Source organism: Leptosomus discolor, chromosome 15, assembly GCF_034619465.1.
Source record: "Leptosomus discolor isolate bLepDis1 chromosome 15, bLepDis1.hap2, whole genome shotgun sequence".
Taxonomy (NCBI): Eukaryota; Metazoa; Chordata; class Aves; order Leptosomiformes; family Leptosomidae; genus Leptosomus; species Leptosomus discolor.
In genome coordinates, this window is record NC_141405.1 from 14,296,135 (window position 1) to 14,317,257 (window position 21,123).

General features: G+C 45.3%; 1 protein-coding gene across 3 annotated transcripts; it reads left to right on the forward strand.

Annotated features, from left to right (window-relative positions):
• The first annotated feature begins 908 nt into the window (after nt 1-908).
• ACOX1 (acyl-CoA oxidase 1) lies at nt 909-20,989 on the forward strand. 3 transcript variants are annotated; one of them, XM_086473456.1, is made up of 14 exons: nt 909-1,026; nt 2,199-2,358; nt 7,834-7,994; nt 12,799-12,906; nt 13,421-13,540; nt 14,104-14,219; nt 14,410-14,579; nt 14,906-15,068; nt 15,781-15,971; nt 16,214-16,393; nt 17,041-17,146; nt 17,229-17,372; nt 18,210-18,416; nt 19,436-20,989. In XM_086473456.1, the coding sequence occupies exons 1-14, from the start codon at nt 909-911 to the stop codon at nt 19,484-19,486; spliced, it is 1,995 nt and encodes a 664-aa protein (XP_086329582.1). In that variant the 3' UTR covers nt 19,487-20,989. The 3 variants fall into 3 exon arrangements, with proteins under 3 accessions (XP_086329582.1, XP_086329581.1, XP_086329583.1); XM_086473455.1 differs by lacking the exon at nt 7,834-7,994 and adding an exon at nt 10,888-11,048; XM_086473457.1 differs by lacking the exons at nt 909-1,026; nt 2,199-2,358 and adding an exon at nt 10,888-11,048 and having other exon boundaries at nt 7,900-7,994.
• Nucleotides 20,990-21,123: the final 134 nt, after the last annotated feature.

Sequence of the window (21,123 nt, forward strand, 5' to 3'; positions counted from 1 at the left end):
GCCCACGGCGGGCGGTGAAACACCTCTGGCAGGGTCCCCACCAGCAGTGACAGAGGTGAAAATCCCCCGCTCCGCAGCTCCCGGCGTCTCCACCCCACCTAACCCGCGCTGAAGAAGCGGATTCAGTTCGGCGCCTCCCGAGCGGGCGCGCCCGTCCCGCATCGCTCAGCTCTGGCTCCTGCATCGCGCCGTGCGGCAGGCCGCGATCAGCGAGAGGCCCCCTGTGCATTGAATGCACCTCTCAGCAAGCGCCCAGCCCCCACGGCAGCACACGACGTGCCCACGCAGTGCATTATCTACTGCGCGCGCAACCTCGACTGCAACGCGCGCGGTTACCGCACACCCGGCCGCCGGCGCAGCGCGTTACCCGCAGACCCAGCGCACTATTTAACGCGCGGCCCGCGGGCGGCAGGCTACAGCAGCCTTTAACGACCGCTTTACTTAATGAGCTGTTAAACGCCTGGCTGCGCGCGCAGCACGTCACGCGCCACCGAACGCACGAGCCAACGCTGCGACCCCGCCCGCGCCCGATCCCCGCACACCGCGTCCCGCGCCCCTCGAGGCACAAGCGCACCGCCCGCCCGCCGCGCGCGCTGAACGCACGACCCCGGGCCGGCGCGGCCCGCCGCACGCGGGCGGTAACGCGCGGCCCAGAGCCCCGCCCCCGCGCGGTTAAAGCCCGCGGTACGGCAGGCCGGCCCCGCCTGCCGCCCGCCCCGCCGCTCACCGCTGCCCCGCGGGAGGCGCCGGTCACGTGGGCGGGCGCGGTGTCGCGGGCGCGGTGACGTCACGCGGCGGGAGGGGGCGTGGCCGGCGGAGCGGACGTCGGTAGTGGGGCCGGGGCCGAGCCGGTGGTGGTGGCAGTAGTGTGGAGGAGAAGGAGGAGGAAGAGGAAGAGGAGGAGGAGGATGAAGAACATGAACGCGGACCTGCAGAGGGAACGCGCCGCCGCCACTTTCCAGCCCGAGCTGCTCACCCACATCCTGGACGGCGGCGCCGAGCGCACCCGCCGCCGCAAGGAGATCGGTGAGGGAGGCCCCGGGCGCTGAGGGGGGCCGGCGGCGGGGGGGGAGACAGCCCAGGGTGGCGGCTTGGGGGAGGCTGTGAGGGAGGGAGAGAGGAGAGGGAAACCGGGGGTGTGGGGAGGGGAGAGTCGGAGACCCGAGGGGAGGGCTCTGGGGAGAGGGAGACCGGGGTGACGGCCGGTGGGAGCTGGCGCTGAGGGTGGGGGGCCACGGGGGAGGTGGGGAGGGAAGGAGGTTGTAGAGAGAGGGAGACCCGGGGGGACTGAAGGAGGTGGTGGGGAGGGAGGCTGTAGAGGAGGGAGATCGTGGGGGAGGAGCTTTTGGGGAGAGGGGAGAGCTGTGAGAGGGGGCTTGTAGGTGGAGGGGGCTGCCTGAAGGAAGGGATTTTTGTCTAAAGGGTTAGAGAGGAGCAGTGTTATGTCTCTGATCCCCTTCTCCTCTTGCCAGGAGGGACTTGGGGTGGCCCTGAAAGAGCAGCGTCCTTTTACCCTGCTTTTTCCCCTTCCTCCAGGGAATGAGAGCCAGCTTCCCATTGCATTGCTCTTGAGCCCTCTCCCCTCCTTTTTCTTTCCTGTTACGCTCTTGCCCAAAAGTACAAATACGACCTGTTTCTCACCCACCGCAATCATGGCGTGCAAGATTAATGAAACACCGCCATCCTCTTCCTTTCCCCAGCCACGCTGGAGTGGGACTGGCGGAGGCTGGTGTTGTGTAACTTGTGTGGCAAAGGGGACACAGAGTCAGTGGCCTCTGAGTACCTTCGTTTCCAGCTGGCATAGCAGGGATAATAGCTGTGCCTTTCTACAAGGAGTTGTGTGGGGATTAAAGTTCATGGGGCAGTCTGATCCAGCAGTAACAGTGGCCATTTGAGGGTTCGAGATTGTTATTGAGGGGCCTGCAGGCCTTACATCAGTGAATTAACCTCCTGCCAAGGCCAGTGTGCTCTGAACTTAAAATGTGGTTTATGTGTGGGATGGGAGAGCACCTTGTTGTTCAAGTCCCTCTCTCCAAGAGTTTTGACTTTTTTTTTCTGATTTCATTAACTTTTAATTTGAATTTTCTGGTATTTGTACCTTAAGGTACAGCAAGTGAAATGCTGAATCGTTTCTCACTCACCGTCTTTTGAGGTTTGTGGAAACTTGAGTTTGTTTTCCTCTTCCATTTTGTCCCCAGAGGCCTTAGTTATTAATGACCCTGACTTCCAGCACGAGGATTTGAACTTCTTGTCCCGTAGCCAGCGCTATGAGCAAGCCATCAGGAAGAGCTCTCTGATGGTGATGAAGTTAAGAGAATATGGAATTGCAGATCCAGATGAGATCTACTGGTTTAAAAGGTACCTGGCTGTAGAGTTTGTTTCTTGTGTGTACTTTGATCATCACCAAAGACATTAGAGTTATGCCTTTTTCCTATGTTTGCTGTCCAAAGGAAGCTAAAGACCTGTACGAAAGCCCACTGAAATCTTTGCTTCAGTGAATTTCAGATCAGTCCCTGATTTCCTGAATATTGAATTTTCTTAGATTTTTGACTGGAAATGCACCATTAATTATTGCGTGCTTTCTGTTATATATGGTGCAGACAGTAAAAAATAGGACTTGTAGTCTGATTTTTTTTTTTTTTCCCAAAAAGAATAAAAAGTATACTGAAATAGTTTGAGTCTGAATAGATCTGATGAGGTTGCAGCTTCTAATGAAATCTCTTAAAGCTGATTACTTCACTTTGCACTTAGACCTAATATTAAGTTGCCTTACAGACATACTTGAAAATGTTCCAAAATAGCTTATAAGTTCTTGTTTACAACTACCTGGCTGCCTCCCTCCTCCAAGCTCCTGGTGCTATAGTGGTTCCCTTTGTCCCAGAGGCTTTTTGTTGTATCTGACCTTTTGATGATCTGATAGTATTACCCTTGGATTAAGTTAATAAAAATAAAACAGTCTTTACATTGGAGTTTCATTCCTTCCAGCTTGCAGGGAACTTAGTCCCTGTCTTTGATATATTTCTCCCGTTAGTTCTACTAAATTCATTCTGATGTAATCAGACCGAAACTGCTTCACAGAGAGATTGCACAGCTCTAGAACTCCGTATGTAATACCGTGAATATGTCCTTTGGCACCTGGAATGAACATTGCAAGTTAAATAAGGCACCGGGAGAATCGCAAGCGCCCTCTGACTGGATTTGTAGAAAAGCTGTCATTGGCCTCAGGGCATGAATGTTGGGACTAGTTAGTTGAAAAAGTCTCACCTGCTGTGGTTTTAATTTCAAAGAAATTGGCTTACGCTGACCTGTATCACGAAAGTTCTCATGGAAGTAATGTAAATATTCCCTTGAAAATTGACATTGGTGGACAATGAAAAGTTCAGTGACTCTATTAGATTATTCAGGTACTGCATGGTGAACGTTAATCATTAATTTTTCCTACACAAGGATTATTTTAGGTAATAGGGAAATTTCTTCAATTATTTTTATGGGGAAAATTCAGAGAAGTCTATCCAGTATGCCAGCTGGCAAATTTCAACAAAGTTTGCAATGTGAATGCTGTCTTTTGGAAGCGTTACTGACAATATTTTATGAAAACAGGACTTTTCTGAAGTAGTCAAATGATAGATTCTAGTTTTGTCTTTCCAGAAGCTTATTTGGGAGTCAGCAATTCTTCACTTCAAATGGATGAAAGCTTAGTGTTTCATGTAGGTAGCAAATAATATGTCCATATCTTATGCGAATAGTCAGGTGTGACTAGTCAGAATTCATGATCCAAAATCAGCTGAAACAATGAGGAAGGTTTACTTTTTTCAGAGTCAGTTCTAACTGCTGACATTCAGGATTTCGAATCATTGCAGTTACTGTAGGCTGACTGCATTTTCCAGTGTCCTCTGTAATAACATGTAGAAGAATGAAGAGCAGTACATGTGCTTCTTACCTGCAAGTGAAGTTAGTTTGCTCTAAGAACTGTATGCTGTTAATATTCTTGATTTGACTTCTTTACTATAGTGCCTGGTGTTTGCAAGGGAGACTATTGGCTTACTGCTTCCTAATAAATGGAAGAAATGAAAGGATTGGGGTTTTTATCCTTTGATTTTGTTTGCACTTTAACATCTGTCCCCAGTTTCTCACCTGCTGAGTGTCAAACATTTCTTTAAACTTGGTGAACTCCACTCAACTTGCAAAGTAAAGTTTATTTCTGTCACGTATCCAAACATGCCAGTGGTGCTACCTAGAAGGGACTTCATTTGTCTAACAACTGACCTGGGGAAACTGTGTTTGTTTGGGTTTATTAATTTTTTTCCCAAACTGGAAAATTGAATGGATGTGGTGTTGTGACATGCCCTGAGTGAAGTTTGTGAAATAGATTGAAGGCCTTGATTCAGATGTCAAGCTGGATTTGTTGTGATTGACCATCAGACTTTTACATATTGAAGCTTAAGATATCTTGCCCGTAATCCCTCATGCCTTGTGGTTATCCCCAAATAGCAGGGACAGATTTATTTACCTATGCAATTTTTGAGAATATTGAGCTAATTGTTTTCCTGTAGCTTTTGTATGCTCCCAGAACTTCACTAGGTAGCTTTGTGTCATGACTGACCAACTTTATAGCTTGATTTATGACTAGACGAGGAGGAATGCTTCCTCCTCCAGCTGCCCTGGAGATACAGTTGAACAGTTGTTCCTGCTGTGACATGTCGAACTGAATGCTCCTGTTTCCACAAGGGCTTTTTTGGACTCCAAAAAACAATCTATTAAATATATTTAGAAGCCATTTTAATTGCTTCTCATCTAGTCAATTCTCTCTGTGTCTTGACGTGTGTCAACACTGCAGTTGCTGCTTTTGAAGGCCAGCAGCCTTAAAGTGCCAATATTTATGATTTCTTTACAGTCTAACAGCAGCAAAATGTAAGTCAGCATGAAAAATGGGAAATTGTTCTGATGTATCATGCTACACAGCTCTTTGAAGCAGGCAATCTGGTCAGTTTTAATTCGCCTTCAAGTTTAAATAACCTTCATTGAGAAAAATGGGATTAAATGAAGTGAAAAAACAGTCGGGAGAAATAGTGTCACAGAAGAAGAGAAGATCCAAGAGCTGCGAGTCAACAGATGCTTCCTGTGTTCCGAAGCATTGCCCAAATGTGCACTTTCCCTGTGAGAATTTGTCCTTCTCATTTTTGGCACTAAAGTTAGGACCTGGAGTAGCTTTCAGCAAATCAAACCAGAAAAATTGGTAGTACGGGCCCTACTAGTCCACTGCTCAATTATTTTGGGGTGGATGAGTCTGACTTGGGGTTTTTTTTGATACAGCTAGAAAAGGAGTTTATTACCATAGGATTTGTTAAGTCTGAAGCACAGTGAGCGCAGGTCAGACATACCTCCTGCCCCTTCATTAAATGGAAAGATCCATATTGCTGAAGTAGCGTATTACTACACACCCTTCTCCCCTGAGTGGGTTTGGAACTGCAGCCCTCCTCTTGACTCGCTGATTGTTGTAGCAATTCTGACTTCAGCCCAACGAGGTGATTGTTGGCCATTGATCAAATGCCTGGTGCTGCATGCAGCCAGCCACCGTCAGTCTTGATGTAGCAAGGTGCTTGGGCAGTTACACAAGGCAGACTTTGGAGAACAAGCTGTGTAGGTAGTGGGAAATGCCAAGTGGGAATGTAGAAATTGGGAGGGGAAGGAGTAAGAGTTCAGAGAAAGAAGGAAATAAAACCTGTTGTTCCTCCCTTCACAGCTAGTACCTCTTCTGTTTGCTATGTGTCACGAGGAAAACAGGATTCTCTCTCGTTGTTCAAGTTGTTAAAAGGCACGTTAAGAAAATCCTCATCCATTCAGTGTGGAGCGTGCAGAGATTAAAAGTTTCTGCTGTAAATTAGCTAGCTTTCAGTTCTGCTTTCAGCTTTGTTAGTGCAAGAAGCTATTAAAATATGCAATTAAAATAAGCATGTTTAGTCAGTGAAATAGTATGACCTTCTGACACAGGGTTGTTAGACTATCCGCTTGCAAAATGTCATTCTTCTTACTCCTGTCAGAGCTGGTGCTAGTTAAGCATGAAATATCTGGCCCTTGTGATGCAACTTACTGACAGGCAGTGAAAGTTGCTGCTGTGACCTTTAAGAAGATTTTTCTGGAGCATTACCTTCAAAGAAGCAGTGTCTGACCTGATTTTTCTGACAGCAAAGCATGTGCTCCACCTTTTTCACAAGTTTTTGACCCTGAAAATACACATAGAACTGTTCAAACTCTTCCTAAGCTGCCCTGAAACAGCACATTTTGAAGTCAGCACTCATTTTCCCCCTGTAGGTTTGTCCTTTTTGGGACCACGGAATAGATGCAGAATAACTGTGCTGTAGGCAGTGAGGAAGTAAAGGGTGTTGCTATTGCTATACGAGTCTTGGACTAAAAGAGTAACCCGTGTAGGAAACCACAAGAATGCTGGAAAATATTCTGCCTCGTTGTCCTTGTAGCAGTTTTAAGCCCTTGGTCACCCTGATAGCTTTGGCTTTGTAAGCATGTGCTGCTGTAGGCAATAGAATATTTTCTGGTAAGAGAACTGTCTGCCTCAATTCCAGGAACTCTGGGCACTGTACCTGCACTCACACCAGCGTAAAGCACAGTTAATACATTCATCACCAGCAGTAGATTACTTGATTATGGAGTTTTGATCCTGGAAAAATCCATGGCTAATTCAGTCTTGTCTGTTTAAAACTTCAACGTGCAGTTCAATGGTGCTGAAGAACCTTTGCCCTGTTTTCTGTCACCCTAAGGCAGATCTGCGTGGGGATCTGGGTTTGAATTATCAATTATTTACTCTCTGCTCCCAAGCACTCATTCCAGGCGTGGTGTAAAATGACAATCACAAATGCTGCTGTAATTTGACAAACTATATGCATAGCAACAAGCTCATAATGCCCTTCCCCGGCAGGTGTTAATCCCTTGAGATGGAAGGATGTATTTCCCTTGTAGGTGTCTTGGGTAGGTGGGAGAGGTCTCTCATGTAGGTATTCATGCAGAACACTCACTCTTTCCTTACGGAAATCCTCATATCCTCATTTTATTTCCTTATGGAATGAGCATTTGTGTGCAATAGCTTGAAGATGAAAAAAACCTCAAACTGCAGAATGTTGAAGGGAAGATGCTGCCATTTACTACTTTACACAGTGAAACTTTCTAGCACGTTTGTGTTACAGAGCTTGTTTTAATTGGGAATGTACTTTGCCTGCCATCACGACCACTAAATTAATAGAGCTTTCTCAGGAAATAGCTTACGGTTTGATGAAGCACACCTAAAATGTCTGATTTTCCTTCCATTCCCTCCAGCACTAGCCTGTAACAGTAATTGTAATTGAAGGTGAGTTCCTGATCTCACAACTGATAGAAGCAGCTGCAGGTAATACAGAGCACTCGGTCACCTAAGAAGCCTTTTCCTTTTCAATACGTAGTGTTTCTAGCTAATAATGGCCTAGTTCCAGGTTGTCAGCAGCAGTGGGATTTATTCCCACCAAGCCTGAGAGATGGGGAAGAAAATAATTTGGTTTTCATGTCTTCACTTTTAAGTTCCTCATGAATCTTTGTGGAATGATATTTTTTCCAGTTACGTAGCAACAGCAGGATTCATGGGCTGAAGAAAATGCCTGAAAGAAACCTTTATTTCCCTGTTAGCATTGCTTCTGATGCATCCATATTTGGAGGTTGCTTGTGGGACAAAAAACTGTTGAAGTAGGCAAAGAGATTATTTGTTTTATGCTAGAGTTGGAGAAAAGCCTTGTAGGATCACAGTAACAGTAAGACTGAGATCCAGATCCCTCTATTTCTCTCCTGTAGAGCATGCTTGGGCAATTTTCCTGAACCTTTCGGTCTCCACTTCAGCATGTTTCAAAAAACCTTAGAGACCCAAACGACTGATGCTCAGAAGGAGAAATGGCTGCCCCTGGTCCATGGAGTCGAGATAATTGGCACCTACGCCCAAACCGAAATGGGACATGGTTAGTTCCCTTCAGGGATCCATGGGTAACCTCTTTTCTGTAACTCCAGTTTGTACATTGATGATGCTCCCCAGGTAAATCTAAAAGGGGAAAGGTAAAATAGTTTGGTTAACCATTGATGTTTCCTGCCCTATAGTCAGACTGCCGCTTCATTTCACGTCCTAGCAATCACGGAGTTAGTTTTGGTCTTTTCCAGAATGCACCTCTTAGCTGATCACTGACTTTGTAGTTGTTTACTGTTGTTTTAAGAGGAGGAAGTTCTAAGCCCTTGGGAGTCTGAATTTCGCCTGAACTGGTTGGAACATGTTGGTCAACAGTACTGTGGTTTTTATTTTTGTCTGAATTTGGGGCATGTGTGTCTCAGAGTTCTTGGTGCATGAGTGGCCTACATAAACAGGTCAGAAGTATACCTTGAGGTGCAGGGTAGCATGGCGAGATTGTGCCTTTTTGGTTTTGAAAGTAAGGTATGCTTTGCCCCAGGCACTCTTCTTCCAGATGCTACTGCATTGCAGCCGTACAACTTCATGGAAAGATCTCAATTTCAAAGAAGAAAAACATCTTTATTCCTACTATTGTTGAAAACAGCTTTCACTTCTTCAAATGAAATAATATCTAATGGATCAGAAAAGTCATTTAGCCCAGAACCTGGAATTACGGCTGTTAAATACCAGCAAGAATAGTTTAACAAACCAAAGACCCCCATGGCTTGTGCTGGCATCTAAACTTGGAAAAGCACGATGTGTACAAGTCTGGACAACTTGGCAATGCCAAGTGCCTGACGGTTCAGTTCCACAGCTACTGATGGTATCCAGAACGCTTGTAGAAGAACAGAGGGAATCCTGTCGTCTGTTCTGCTTGGGAGAGACGGAGTGAGCAAACCTAGCTCTACCCCAGAAGCTGAGAGACAACTGGAAGGCGATAGTAAATGCCTGCTGACCTTTTTCACGCCACCTTCTTTAAATCAGACACGCATCCACACCAAAGTGATTTGTTTTACTTGCTATTTCATGTTAGATCACTGCACTTTCTTGCCTGGTGATAGTCTGGTTTACAGTTCTCATGTGTTTTGATGGTAAAATTAATATTTTGACACTTAATAGAAGTAATATGGTGGTGGTATGGTAAAGTAAATATACTTTCCATGTGAATGATTAAAATGCAACTGCTGGCATTCCTGCTGGGAATGTTGAGTATCTACTTGATCAGTAAAGCTTCTGCAGTAATAGTCACTGAGCTCTGCTTAATTTAGCCCTAGTGTTTAGCAACTGGTGATGAGGAAGCAGACCTCTGGATTATTGAATTGAAACCTAGCCTGGATGGGTAGTTACTCAGTTTTATCTTAGTGAGTACCTACTTGATCGCCTGTGTTGATTTTAGCCTATTCCATAGTGAATAAGGTCTTGAAAGAATAAAAGAAAGGAAAAACACAAATAGTCCAGGACTGAAGAGGAAACACAAAGCTGTGCTGTTTCTACCTGGTTTATAGCTATTGCTAGTAAATAAGGATTTTCTTCCAGTCTTTGACTGCAGCTGTGTACTTCTTACCGGTACTGAACTCACTTAAAATCTGGTATTTCTCATAACCCGTTAGCCCCGTGTTGAGCTTGGTCACTGTTCACTCAAAAAGTTTAGAAAACCTTGCCACTGGGTTTATTAGATGGTTGAATTTATTTGTAGGTGCCTCAGAATGTCAAAGAAAAGAACTACAGTTCTTAGGGAAGCTCTAGGGATAGAGCTAGTTCATCTTAATGTGTGTTTAGAGGTAACACAAGAATGCATTCTTCCCACTTTGATAAGAATGCCAGCCGAGTCTGAGCTAAGCTCAGAGCAGTGCTCTTTCCGTGATGCCAATCTCATTTAGATATATATTTTTTCCTGTTAAAGACCCATTACGTTGTTTCATACGTAAATGGGCCAGATGGACCATTGTGCAGAAGGTGCTGACCCTAAGTCTATATCCCCACTATTTTAATACTCCCAAGTTATCAATATTTAAAGATTTAATAAGCATTCAATTCTTTATATTGAAAAACTTAATAGACCACTTAACTAGCTAACAGTGGTGTTTGACGGAACTTGGAGGAAGAGTAGTTCTAGTGAAACATGTTAAATTGGAGAGGCTTTGTGCTGGTGATTTAGAGATTGAAAAATGCTGGCTTTCTTGCCAAGTTGTTTGTGTTCACAACTTTGACTTACACATGCAGAGCACTGTCCTTTTAAGAGAGCTTTTAAAAATAGCAAAAGTTGAAGGGAGTTGACTTGAAATGTAACACATGCTAGTTGTGCCTGATCTTTAATAAAGAAGTGAGGTAGATAATGCAGTTAGCACTTCCCTTTTTATAAAAAAAGTTCAGTGAAAACCTAGCTCATTCAGCTGGATAAACTGGGACTTGTACCAGGTTCTACCCTCAAACCATGGGCGGGGAAAAAAAAAGTGGAATTCATATCTTTGGGTGAAGGCTTGCTTCGTCCAGCTGGATCACATCTTCAACAAACCGACATTCTGACCCAGCCCGTTTAACTTAGGGATGCTCTGGTTTCCAAGCCGTAGAGAAGGTCTGGTCTGTCTTTTGGTTTGGATTAATCCTTTTTTTTTAATCAATCATGGCGCATCAGAAATAAGGGAACGTTGCAAGTGCATTTTATCTATGATTAGAAGGAAATGCATTACTTCAAAGTGTGATTTCTTATTGTTCAGGCCTGAGAAAAGGACAGTGCTCTGGCTTTCTAAAATACGCTTGCTGAATTCTGATTTACACATGAATCTCTTTTTTTTTTTTTTTTTTTTTTTTTTTCTTTTTGTCTCTTCCTGTATCTCCACCATGAATCCTCATGCTTGCTTCCCTCCCATAACATTCCCTTCACACTCCCATCCCATGACACTTCTTCACAGCTTTGTTCATCGTGGACGGCCTGAACCTCTGGACCTTCATCTGGGCATGTTCCTCCCCACCCTTCTCACCCAGGCAACCCCAGAGCAGCAGGATCGCTTCTTCATGCCTGCCTGGAACCTGGAGATCATTGGCACTTATGCCCAGACTGAAATGGGCCATGGTACAGTACATTCACTAAATGCTATTTATAAGCATGGCTTTGTGTACAAGGATTCCTCTGCCTGGGAAAAATGGTGTGTGTTTGCCCCCCCCCAGTCTTTACACATGCAGTTGTGGCTGGAGGGAGAAGTGGACTGCCTCTGAAATTTTTAGCAGATCATTATGCCACATGCTGCTTGCCCTTTTTTTCTCCTATGGGAGAGTTTAATGGGTGTAGTTCTATCTATGAGCATACTGAGTGCTCCTCTTGTGCCATTCAGACCAGTATAGGTTATTGTGTGTGGCTGTGGTGATGTCAGTTTGACATCTGCTCATTTCTACACTTACCATTCTTTCCAGTGTGATTTCTGCTTTTCTCTACTTAACGTTCAGTGTGAAGACAAAAGGACAGAGCTTTAAAGCACTGAAAGAGATGCCAGAAAAAGAGTTCCTTGTCACCTTGGGACTGACCTTGGATCAGAAAACATGTGGATGACTTGGTTCCAATGCTCATGTTTTGTGGGAGATTTATTCTGCCAGTTCTTAGTTCACTCCCATGTGTTCTTTTTAATTGGACCATGAAATATGTTTTTTTTAATTCTCTGTCTCAAGTAGACTTTGTTCTTTGTTGCTATTCCTTTGCTTTCAAGCTTTGAAATGGATTTTGATAACTCCAGCAGTATTATGACTGCAACACTTTTAATCCAAGTTTCAAAGGGAGGATATTATGCCTTGGGAAACATTAATTTTGACATCTGAGAGTTGCAGATGAGGATTACTTTCTAAAAATGAACAGGATTCACCTTTGTGCTGAAGTGAAACGTAGAGACGGTATGAAGCATAAAGTAACTGCAAGTCTGTGGAGAATCTCTTGCACCTAGTGAGGTTTGAAGAACCTTTACCAGCAATGTAAGTTGTGGAAGTCTGCCATTAACGTTTGGAAATGTGGTTGCATCAAGGTGATACTCTTTTTCAAGTTGAAGCTCTTGTGTAGAGTCACTGGCTCGGTCTTGCTCTGTCAGTCCAGACTGTGAGGAGAGTTCACAGCTCATCCAGTTTAAGCAAGTAGGCCTGGTGGGTTTTATTATTTTATTTATTTTTAAGGCATGCAGGGACACTGCCACTGCTGAGACAGGTGTGTGTGAAGTAAAGAGTTGGGGACAGAAGACAAAAGACTGTTCCTGGAGTTGTTACCTTCATCTTTTTGCAGTCTCTGCATCTACGCGCATCAGTACTCTAGCATGGGCATGCCGTTACTTGCTGTCTTGGAGCTATGGATGATCTTGTTTGGGAGAAACTGCTCCATCAAGTGAGGAGAATGTAGGCCTGATGAGGGAATGAAGAGATGATGGGCACTACTTATTTCATCTTGTGGCTGAGAAGTGTGTGATTTTTATGTTGCAATTTAATCAAATTGCAGATTTAGTGAAATCCAGGTGAGCGTGTTTTTATGGACCTTTTTAACTGAGAAAGGGCTTCTGGTCTGTAGTAGCAAAAAGGTGTCAGATTGGAGGTGCTTGGAAAACTAGTCTTAGACCACTGGGGAAAAAAAAACCATCATGTTTTCTGAGAATTGGCTTCAGGTCCCAGAATATGGTCTGACTCACTTGTTCTTCCTTAATTGAATGATATTTAATCCTTTTGATATCCCAAAAGCAAAGTAAAATTTTGTACTTTACTACTGGAGTTTTAACTTTCCATTGTCCAATTCTGTCCTTGTCTCTGTTCTGCGACTGACTTTCTGCCAAAACAACGTGTTCGCTTATTTTCAGGAACTCATCTTCGGGGTCTAGAAACTACAGCTACTTACGACCCTGCTACCCAGGAATTCATCCTCAACAGCCCCACTGTGACCTCCATTAAGTGGTGGCCAGGTGGACGTAAGTGCATCACTGCCTGTCTAGTTCTGAAGATATATGGAAAAACTTAGGGAGGTGATGTTGTGTGTTATATCTACAGAATGATGATTGACAGGTGATCCGAAGCGCTGGCTGAAAGGCAGTTACTCTTGCACAACAAGTGACTGACTTACTGCAGCCTAGTAAAACTTTGGATTATCTGTGTGCCCTTAGTTGTGTCTCAGAATCATTCACGCTGTATGGATTTGGTGTCGGTTTTGATCAGCTGTATCAAAATCTTTGCACTTTCTTCAGCTCCACTGGCAGGTTTGCCAAGGACTTGGTATTGTATAGTCAAGAGAATCGTATTATGCAGCTTTCATTGACTTGAGCAACTGTTTGTCTGTAGAATTTGGGTGATAACCAGTGCTGTAAACCTGGTTTTCTGATGTATGGTGTGGTTAAGGTAATCTCAGATCCTGCTTTAAGGAAAGAGGCTCTGTGTATACAAGTGCGTTGACTGGTTTTTTCCTTCTGACTCCCACTCCCTTTGCAGTTGGAAAGACGTCGAACCATGCCATTGTCCTGGCTCAGCTCTACACTCAGGGCCAGTGCAAAGGCCTGCATGCCTTCATTGTTCCCATACGGCAGCTGGGCACCCATGAACCTTTGCCAGGTAAAAACAAAGGGTTTAGCACTCATGGAATTAGTTAGATCTTTCCTCTCCAGCTATATGCAGCCGCATGTGTCTTCTTAATGCACGTGGCTTATTTCACTAGCTGATTTCAGTGAGTAGTTGGTAGGTCGCAGGGCTCAAAGGGGTCTGTCTTATGACTGAACTGCCTCTAAGTCATCTTCCATGTCACGCTTTCAATGTGAAGGGTGGTTTGGGATTTGATGTGTCCCAGTGTTTCCCAGCTATGCTCTGTGAGGCAGCATGTCCTGCTTTCTGAAAGGAAGAGAATACCTCTCATCATTCTCTAGCTAGAAGTGAGCTGGATAATGTTTACAGACAGCTCCCCCAGTGACTGGAGAGCAGGACTGCATGTCAATGATGAAGATCCCCATGTTTTGATGTCCATTTTTCCATCCAAGAGATTAAGGTCCTCGTTAGCTTTTGCTCCTTACAATGCCAGGACTTGCTAGAAAACTAAACAATCTCTTTATTGGAAAAGGTTTCAACCTCTCGTGTGGTGTTCAGTTCCTGTTTCTTAATGCAAGCGGCTTTGTCTGTGGCAGGTATTACAGTGGGTGACATTGGGCCCAAATTTGGTTACGATGAAATGGATAATGGCTACCTGAAAATGGACAACTTCAGAATCCCTCGGGAAAACATGCTGATGAAATATGCCCAGGTAAAGCAGTGAATTTCAGCATATACTGTTAGAAATGGACACTTAAAACGCTCTTGTGTGGTTGAACAGTGTACAAGATTGTAGGTTGCTTGTAAGTGCTACTTGGTAAGTTTAGAGCTTGACATGTGAACGTGTAAAAGGGAGGAAACTTCAAAAATCAACAGGCTGTTACTTTTTTTTTTCCTGGTAGGTTGAACCAGATGGCACCTATGTGAAACCACTCAGTGACAAGCTGACCTACGGGACCATGGTGTTCATCCGATCGCTCATTGTAGGCGATTCAGCTCGCTCCCTGTCCCGGGCTTGTACCATTGCCATCCGCTATAGTGCGGTGAGGCACCAGTCTGAGCTGAAGCCAGGGTGAGTGCAGGGACGTAAAGGCGCAGCCTGAGTGCTGAGGGAAAACTCCCAAGTACTGGAGGGAAGAGGGACTGTGGGTGATGTTGTTTGCTTTGGTGCTTGGTAGTTTCCAAACACTGTTTCATCCTGAGAAGTGAGTAATGTTGCATTCGCGACTGTCAGGATGTCTTCCCCGTGCCAGAGGCTTTTGCTGTTGGTCTCTGATAGTCTGGCTTGATGCAGATGCAGCTCGTCCTACCTCAGTGGAGCAGCTACTGAGCGCTGGACGGGACTTCGCAGCAGTTTGCCAGCCCCTGGCATACTAACTCCTCTGCGTTTTGCTCTAGGGAGCCGGAACCCCAGATCTTGGATTATCAGACCCAGCAATACAAACTCTTTCCTCTCCTGGCAACAGCGTATGCTTTTCACTTTGTGGGAGCCTACATTAAAGACACCTATCACCGTATTAGTGGAGACATCAATGAAGGAGACCTGAGTGAGCTGCCAGAGGTACTGTGTCCTCTGTTGGTTTTATGTAAGGTTTCTTTACAGCATGGGAGAAAAGGCGTGAAGCCTTTTTGTCCTTCACTCATGAGACCTCTTGTAATTCTTTAGATTCAGAGATCCCAAGCCCAGTATGTGCTGGTGACTTTCATTTCTTTCTCTGTGCTATTCATTTAGCTGCCCTTTCCAAAAAAAAACAGGGAGTAGTGCACAGTGAGAAAGCTGCTGTGAATATATGTTTTTAAAAAAGGTGACTTTCCAGGAATGATGGCATATTGCTTGGGAGTGGAGCTAAGACTGATCTTATGCTTGTGCTGTAGCTTCTTGGTTGTTCTTCAAAGTCACTAGGGTAGAACTGGGGTGTTGGTCAAAGGTATCAGTGCTATACTGAGGGGTTAGGGTTGTACAATGTTAGTTTCCAGTTAGGGAGTCTGTCTGAGAACCTGATGTAGACATAAACAATTAAAAACATTCTTGTACATACAATGCGTAGAGACAGAAAGGACGGGCTACTCAAAAGAAGTCTTTACATGTGCAGAGGTTTTCATGTAATAGTCTGGCTCAGGAAAGAGTCCTTACACGAAAAACGAGACCCTGAGGGACCGTGGAGGGATGGTGTTGACTCTACTTTTTTTCTGGGAGCTGCAGTACTTGGCATGTATGTGTGCAAGCTAAGAATGGGAAATAAATCTGACCTGGCTTTGCTGTTGTCCATCAGCTCCATGCACTGACAGCAGGGCTGAAGGCCTTCACTTCCTGGACTGCCAATGCTGGAATTGAGGAATGTCGGATGGCATGTGGTGGGCACGGCTACTCTCGCTGCAGTGGCATTCCTGACATCTACGTCACCTTCACCCCCTCCTGCACCTATGAAGGAGAAAACACCGTCATGATGCTGCAGACAGCTAGGTATGGGAGCTTCTGTCCAGAGACATCCTTGCCTCGGCATTACGGTCTTTGTAGCCGAAGTGATGAGCAGAAGAGTGTCCTGTATGACCATGAAACTGGTGTCTCATGTTTCTGTCCCTTGCCCTATTTTGGAAAGTAGATGCCTACAACTGTTCTTTGCGAGTCTGACCGTAGGTAAGGTGACTTCTTTCCGTTCAACCAGCTCGTGAGTAAAAGCTGCTGTTTGTCGTGTCTGTTGTCAGGTTCCTTGTCAAAAGCTACGCCCAAGTGAGTTCCGGGCAGCGGGTTACTGGCATGGTGTCCTACCTTAACGATCTCTCCAGGCACCGCATTCAGCCGCAGCACGTGGCTGCCAAGACTGCGACTGTGCGGATCAATGACCCAGCCAGCTTGGTAGAGGCCTACAAAGCGCGTGCTGCCCGGTGAGTTCGCGTCCTCGCGCTGAGCCAAGCGCCAGTAAAAATGGTGTGGCTTGGGAGATGGCAGTGATGTGCTGCCCTGTTCACGTCAGGTTCTCGGGATGTGGTTTGCAAAGCTTTGCTCCCCGTGGTGCTTTCAAGAAGTGACACGCTACTAGGCTGGGTCAGCGTCGAGTGCTGTGAGGTTACAAGAGGCCACACGCCGCCTACGCGTAGCCTAGTCCCTCTAGGAGTGTTCCATTTTGAAACCTCTTTTTCGTATTTAAATGGAAAGTATGTTCAGGCAGACAAATACCAACGTTGTTCAAACTGCTCAGAGATCTGTCTGGAGAAACACAGTCCCGGTATTCAAGCCTGTTGTGAAGGAAGTGTGAGAGCAGAACAGATCCCTACCTGTGAGTAAGTATTCTAGCGCCACATATGTGCTGTCAAACGTTGTCTTACCCCTCTGTAGCTGGGTTCCAGCTGCAGCAGGGATGACAGGGCTTTTAGAGCCACAACTACACACTCCAGGCAATGTGTTCAGTTGTAGCACGTGACCTCTGAGTTCTTCTGGCGTGTTAGACCGAAAATTCGTACAAATTCGGTGTACGTAATCTTGTTAACGCGGTGTTATGGCATAACCTGTTTATCTTCCTTTTATGAAATAGGCTTGTGGAAGCTGCAGCTAAGAATTTGCAAGCTGAACTGAACCACAGACAGAGCAAGGAGGATGCCTGGAACAGAACTTCTGTTGATCTTGTGCGAGCCTCTGAGGTCAGTGATTGATCAAGAAATAGGCGATAAGACCTTCTCATCTCTTCACGGACCCGGTTCACCTTCCTTTCGTTTCTTGTAGGCGCATTGTCACTATGTGATAGTGAAGCTTTTCACAGCCAAGCTGGCTGAGATCAGTAATGCAGCTGTCCGTGCCGTCCTGACCGAGCTGTGTCTCCTGTATGCACTGTACGGGATCAGTAAGAGCACAGGGGATTTCTTGCAGGTTGGTGTCTTTCTCCAGCACTTTAAATCTCTAGAGCCAGAGTCGTTGTTTGCAAAGACACTTTACCTGCAAAGCTGCACGAATGCTTAGGCGTGAGGTCTTGGCTGCTGGCTTCCAGCAGGCCGTTAGCAATGCAGGTGTGATGGGAGGCTCTTGTTGAGTTTCCCTGCGATCTGCCAGAAGCAGAGCTGGGTGGTAAATGGTAACATGGCATCTGTCGAGGTTAGCTGAAATGTTCTCCAGGGGTTAAAAACCAAGGAGTTAATAAAGGAGATGAAGTTAGACATGCTGAGAGCTGTATGCTTTTGTAAATTAGTGCACAAAAGGGGGATATTGTGCTCCACGTCTTAATCCATCCTTCAGTGAATGGGCTTGAATTGTCAGGCATTAGTTTTCTTCATTCTTTCAGTTTGAGAATGTATTTGTGCAGCAGTATTTTATTTTGTCTTCAGGTAGACATGGTATGTTTTGTCTTCCCATTTTCCTCTTTGCTGCTTACCAAACAGTTCCCTGAAACCAGGAAGAATTTAATATACACACATGTACATTCTTCAAGAAAACTTGCTCCTAAAGTCAGCGTCTGGGGACTCTAAAGAATGAGCCTCCCATCCAAGATGAAACAGGCAGTACGGCGGGCGATGCGAGGCATCTCCTTTTGCTGTGGCAAATTGCCAGTTCGATTACTTGGCACTTAGGAAGGAAAAACCAAAACAAAGTAGTGTTTTATGAACTGCTGCGTGTTTGTCGGGGGGGAAAGGCTGGCCTCTGTTAGACCACAGGGGAAGGGAAGGCTCTTGTGACTTGCACACTCTTCTGATAATCTCTTCTTTTTCCAAGGCGGGTATTCTGAGCGATGCCCAAATTACTCAAGTGAACCAGCGTGTGAAAGAGCTCTTGGCTGTAATTCGCCCCAACGCGGTGGCGCTGGTAGACTCCTTTGACTTTCATGACGTTCACCTTGGATCTGTGCTTGGCCGGTATGATGGCAATATCTATGAGAACATGTTTGAGTGGGCAAAGAAGTCCCCGCTGAACAAAACGGAGGTAAAGAAACTTTATTTCTTCATCTTTAGGGCACAAGTGTCCAGAGAAATAACCCAGTTTAGGTTTGGTTTTGGTTTTTTTCATTTTGATCCAATGACCTCTGCATGTAATTGATGAAGGGGGGGAGAAAAGTCACTGTACTGGGAATGGACCAAAACTAGCAACCTACTTCTGCCCCTCTGCTTTCAGCATACTCTCTTCAGTTGCTCTCCTGTGTGTGCTTCACGCACATCCCTATGGGATACTTTGGAGTTTCTCAGCTGAGGGAGGAAATCCTACTCTCCCTGGAGAAACAACTGAATAATCTTGTTGGATTTAAAAGAAATGGTCACTTGCTGTTAATTCTGCTTCGTGACAGTAGCTGTGAAAGCCTTATGGGTCTGCTGGCAGATCTTTCAGGCAGCAGTAGCGGCTGGAGAAGAAAATAAGTTGCTGCCATGTAGTACTTCAGTGGCAGGGGTCACGTGTCTGCCCCAAGGCTGCAGCTACAGCGGAGTTAAAAAGCAACCGAGCTGAGAAGAGGCAGTGTCCCTCTTCCATCAGCCAAACTAGAACTCTGAATCCTCTCTCGGTGGCCTTTACTGCCTTTGTTTGATTTGGACAGACTGTCTCCTACGACGGACTGCCAGAGGCTGCGATTGTAGTTAAAACCCACCAGAACTTGCTCAATTTTTTTGTGCTTCAGTGGGGTGTAGGAGCTTCATTACAGTCCCCTCAGGAAACCTCTGCCGGTTTTCTTTGAACCAAAATGCCAGAGAATTGTCTGTATGGATGTGTCTTGCATCCTTCTTTCTTACAAGAAAGGAGGTGGGGGAGCTGTTTGTTTGGGCTGACGTTCTTCTCATCCTTTGTGTCATGCAGACACTCCAGTACAGGCCTTAGCTGGCTGTTCTGCAGTCCCCAAAGTGCCTCTGATTGAAATTTCCCCAGTATAAAAACACGGCAAGATGTAAAGAGCTAAAACTGTTTTAAAGCTCAGGCCTGACCTTGTTTGTAACCACTGCCTTGTCCTCCTACAGGTTCATGAGTCTTTCCACAAACACCTGAAGCCGATGCAAGCCAAGCTGTGAAGCCTCCTGGGGTTTTGTTGGTGGTTTTTTTTAAATGCACACTTTTCCTGACCTGAAAACTGGGTGTCTGTGTCCTTTCTCCAGGCACCTAAATCGAACCTTTCAAATCTGGTAGCTGTAGGACAGTGAATAATTGTCGTCTTTCTTTCCACTCTTACAAATCGAGGAGGGGTTTGGGGAGAGCGCATAGGGATCGATGCCTGGTTTTAAAGTGCAATTATAATGGTAAAATTAACCTTTGAAAAATCTGGGAAAGCTTTATGGATTCATTCAAGGATTGCTTTTGTGAAGCTGCTAACTAGAGAGAAGTTACTGTCAACTGGAAAGGTAGTGGGACTTTACTACTAAGTAGTTAACAGCCCTCAGGCAATAGCTTCTAATAAGCAGTTACATCCTCCCCCCAAAAAGCATCAATGTCTTGATTTTTTTTTTTTCTTTTTTTAAGATTAGCACCACTTATCCTTTTGTTTGGCAAATATTTATGCTCTGTAAAGCCTCCTGCAGAGTTTTGTGCACGTGAATCTGCACGTGGCACTGCTTTCCTGAGGTAGCTGGGAAGTAAACACCCATCCTGCTCTGGAGCTCGGCTTTCCAGGAGACATCTTCATGGTTTCCATCCAGCCTTCTTTCACTGCCCTGCAGGAACTCCTTTTGCCCATGTACCCTCTCCAACACTGGCATCTCATCTTGGTGAGCAGGAACTCAAAGGAGAAGATAGTGAAGCTGCTCTGAGGAGCAGTAATAACGGTCTGGGGCTGATGATAGATGTTCTGCCCTTCTTTGAACCGTTAGTGTTGGCGTAGCGCCGTCTCAGAGCACTTTACAGGTGTTAATGATGGTGATTTGGTGTGGAAAAACCCCATGTAGTGGTAGAAACCACAAATTTGACCGGGAATGATGAAGCCAGTACTTGAGGGCAGAAATCAGTTGACCAAGGTCCTTGGGTCTTCAGATTGTTCTGGGATGTTCTTCTGGTTTTTAAAGGTGTTCTTGAAGAAAACGACAATCCCAAGTGAAGTGTCCGGATTTTTTTCCTACCCATGCATTTCCAAGGAGCTTTCTCTGATTTGCTTAGTTTTGTTTTTATATTGACTTGGGACTCGCACAGCGCTGCCTGGATTTAACAGGTGAAGGAGCTGGCTTTTAACAGAACCTCCTGATGCCCAGTGAAATCGGTGCAACTACAGCTAAGCCAAATCATTGCTGTTTTTCAACACCAGTAACTCTGTCCAGTAACAGTAAAACCTCTCTTCACAACGGAGAAGAGGAACTTTGAGCTTAAAATGGTAAAAAGCTTCATCATAAACCCAAATCCTGTAATTCTGAGGCAACATCTGAGAAGCTGGTTCTCCGGCAGCTTTGGTCTCCGTTAGTCTCTAATTTTGGATCAGTTTTCCTGGAGTTTTTCCTGGCACTAACAATGATCAGACACAATGTTTGGCTACGCACGCAGTAGCTGAACAGAAAGAAATGTTTAACTTTAAATAAAATAATCAAACTTGCCTTTTGGCTGCTGAGTCTTTCAGGTCGAATGGAACCACTGCTGTTTCAGGATACCAAAGGAGGCAAAGGGCTTTGCTCGCTGTTCATTCAGCAGAGCAGGCTGCTGGCCTGGGGAAGGGTGATGGAGGAGCAGG

What these genes read in the sequence shown, in the direction of transcription:
- ACOX1 (XM_086473456.1), top strand. Translation starts at nt 909, where the DNA reads ATGAAGAACATGAACGCGGACCTGCAGAGGGAACGCGCCGCCGCCACT. An exon ending in CAGTCTGAGCTGAAGCCAGG is followed by an intron (nt 14,580 to 14,905) that starts GTGAGTGCAGGG and finishes GTTTTGCTCTAG; the next exon opens with GGAGCCGGAACCCCAGATCT. An exon ending in CCCCGCTGAACAAAACGGAG is followed by an intron (nt 18,417 to 19,435) that starts GTAAAGAAACTT and finishes GTCCTCCTACAG; the next exon opens with GTTCATGAGTCTTTCCACAA.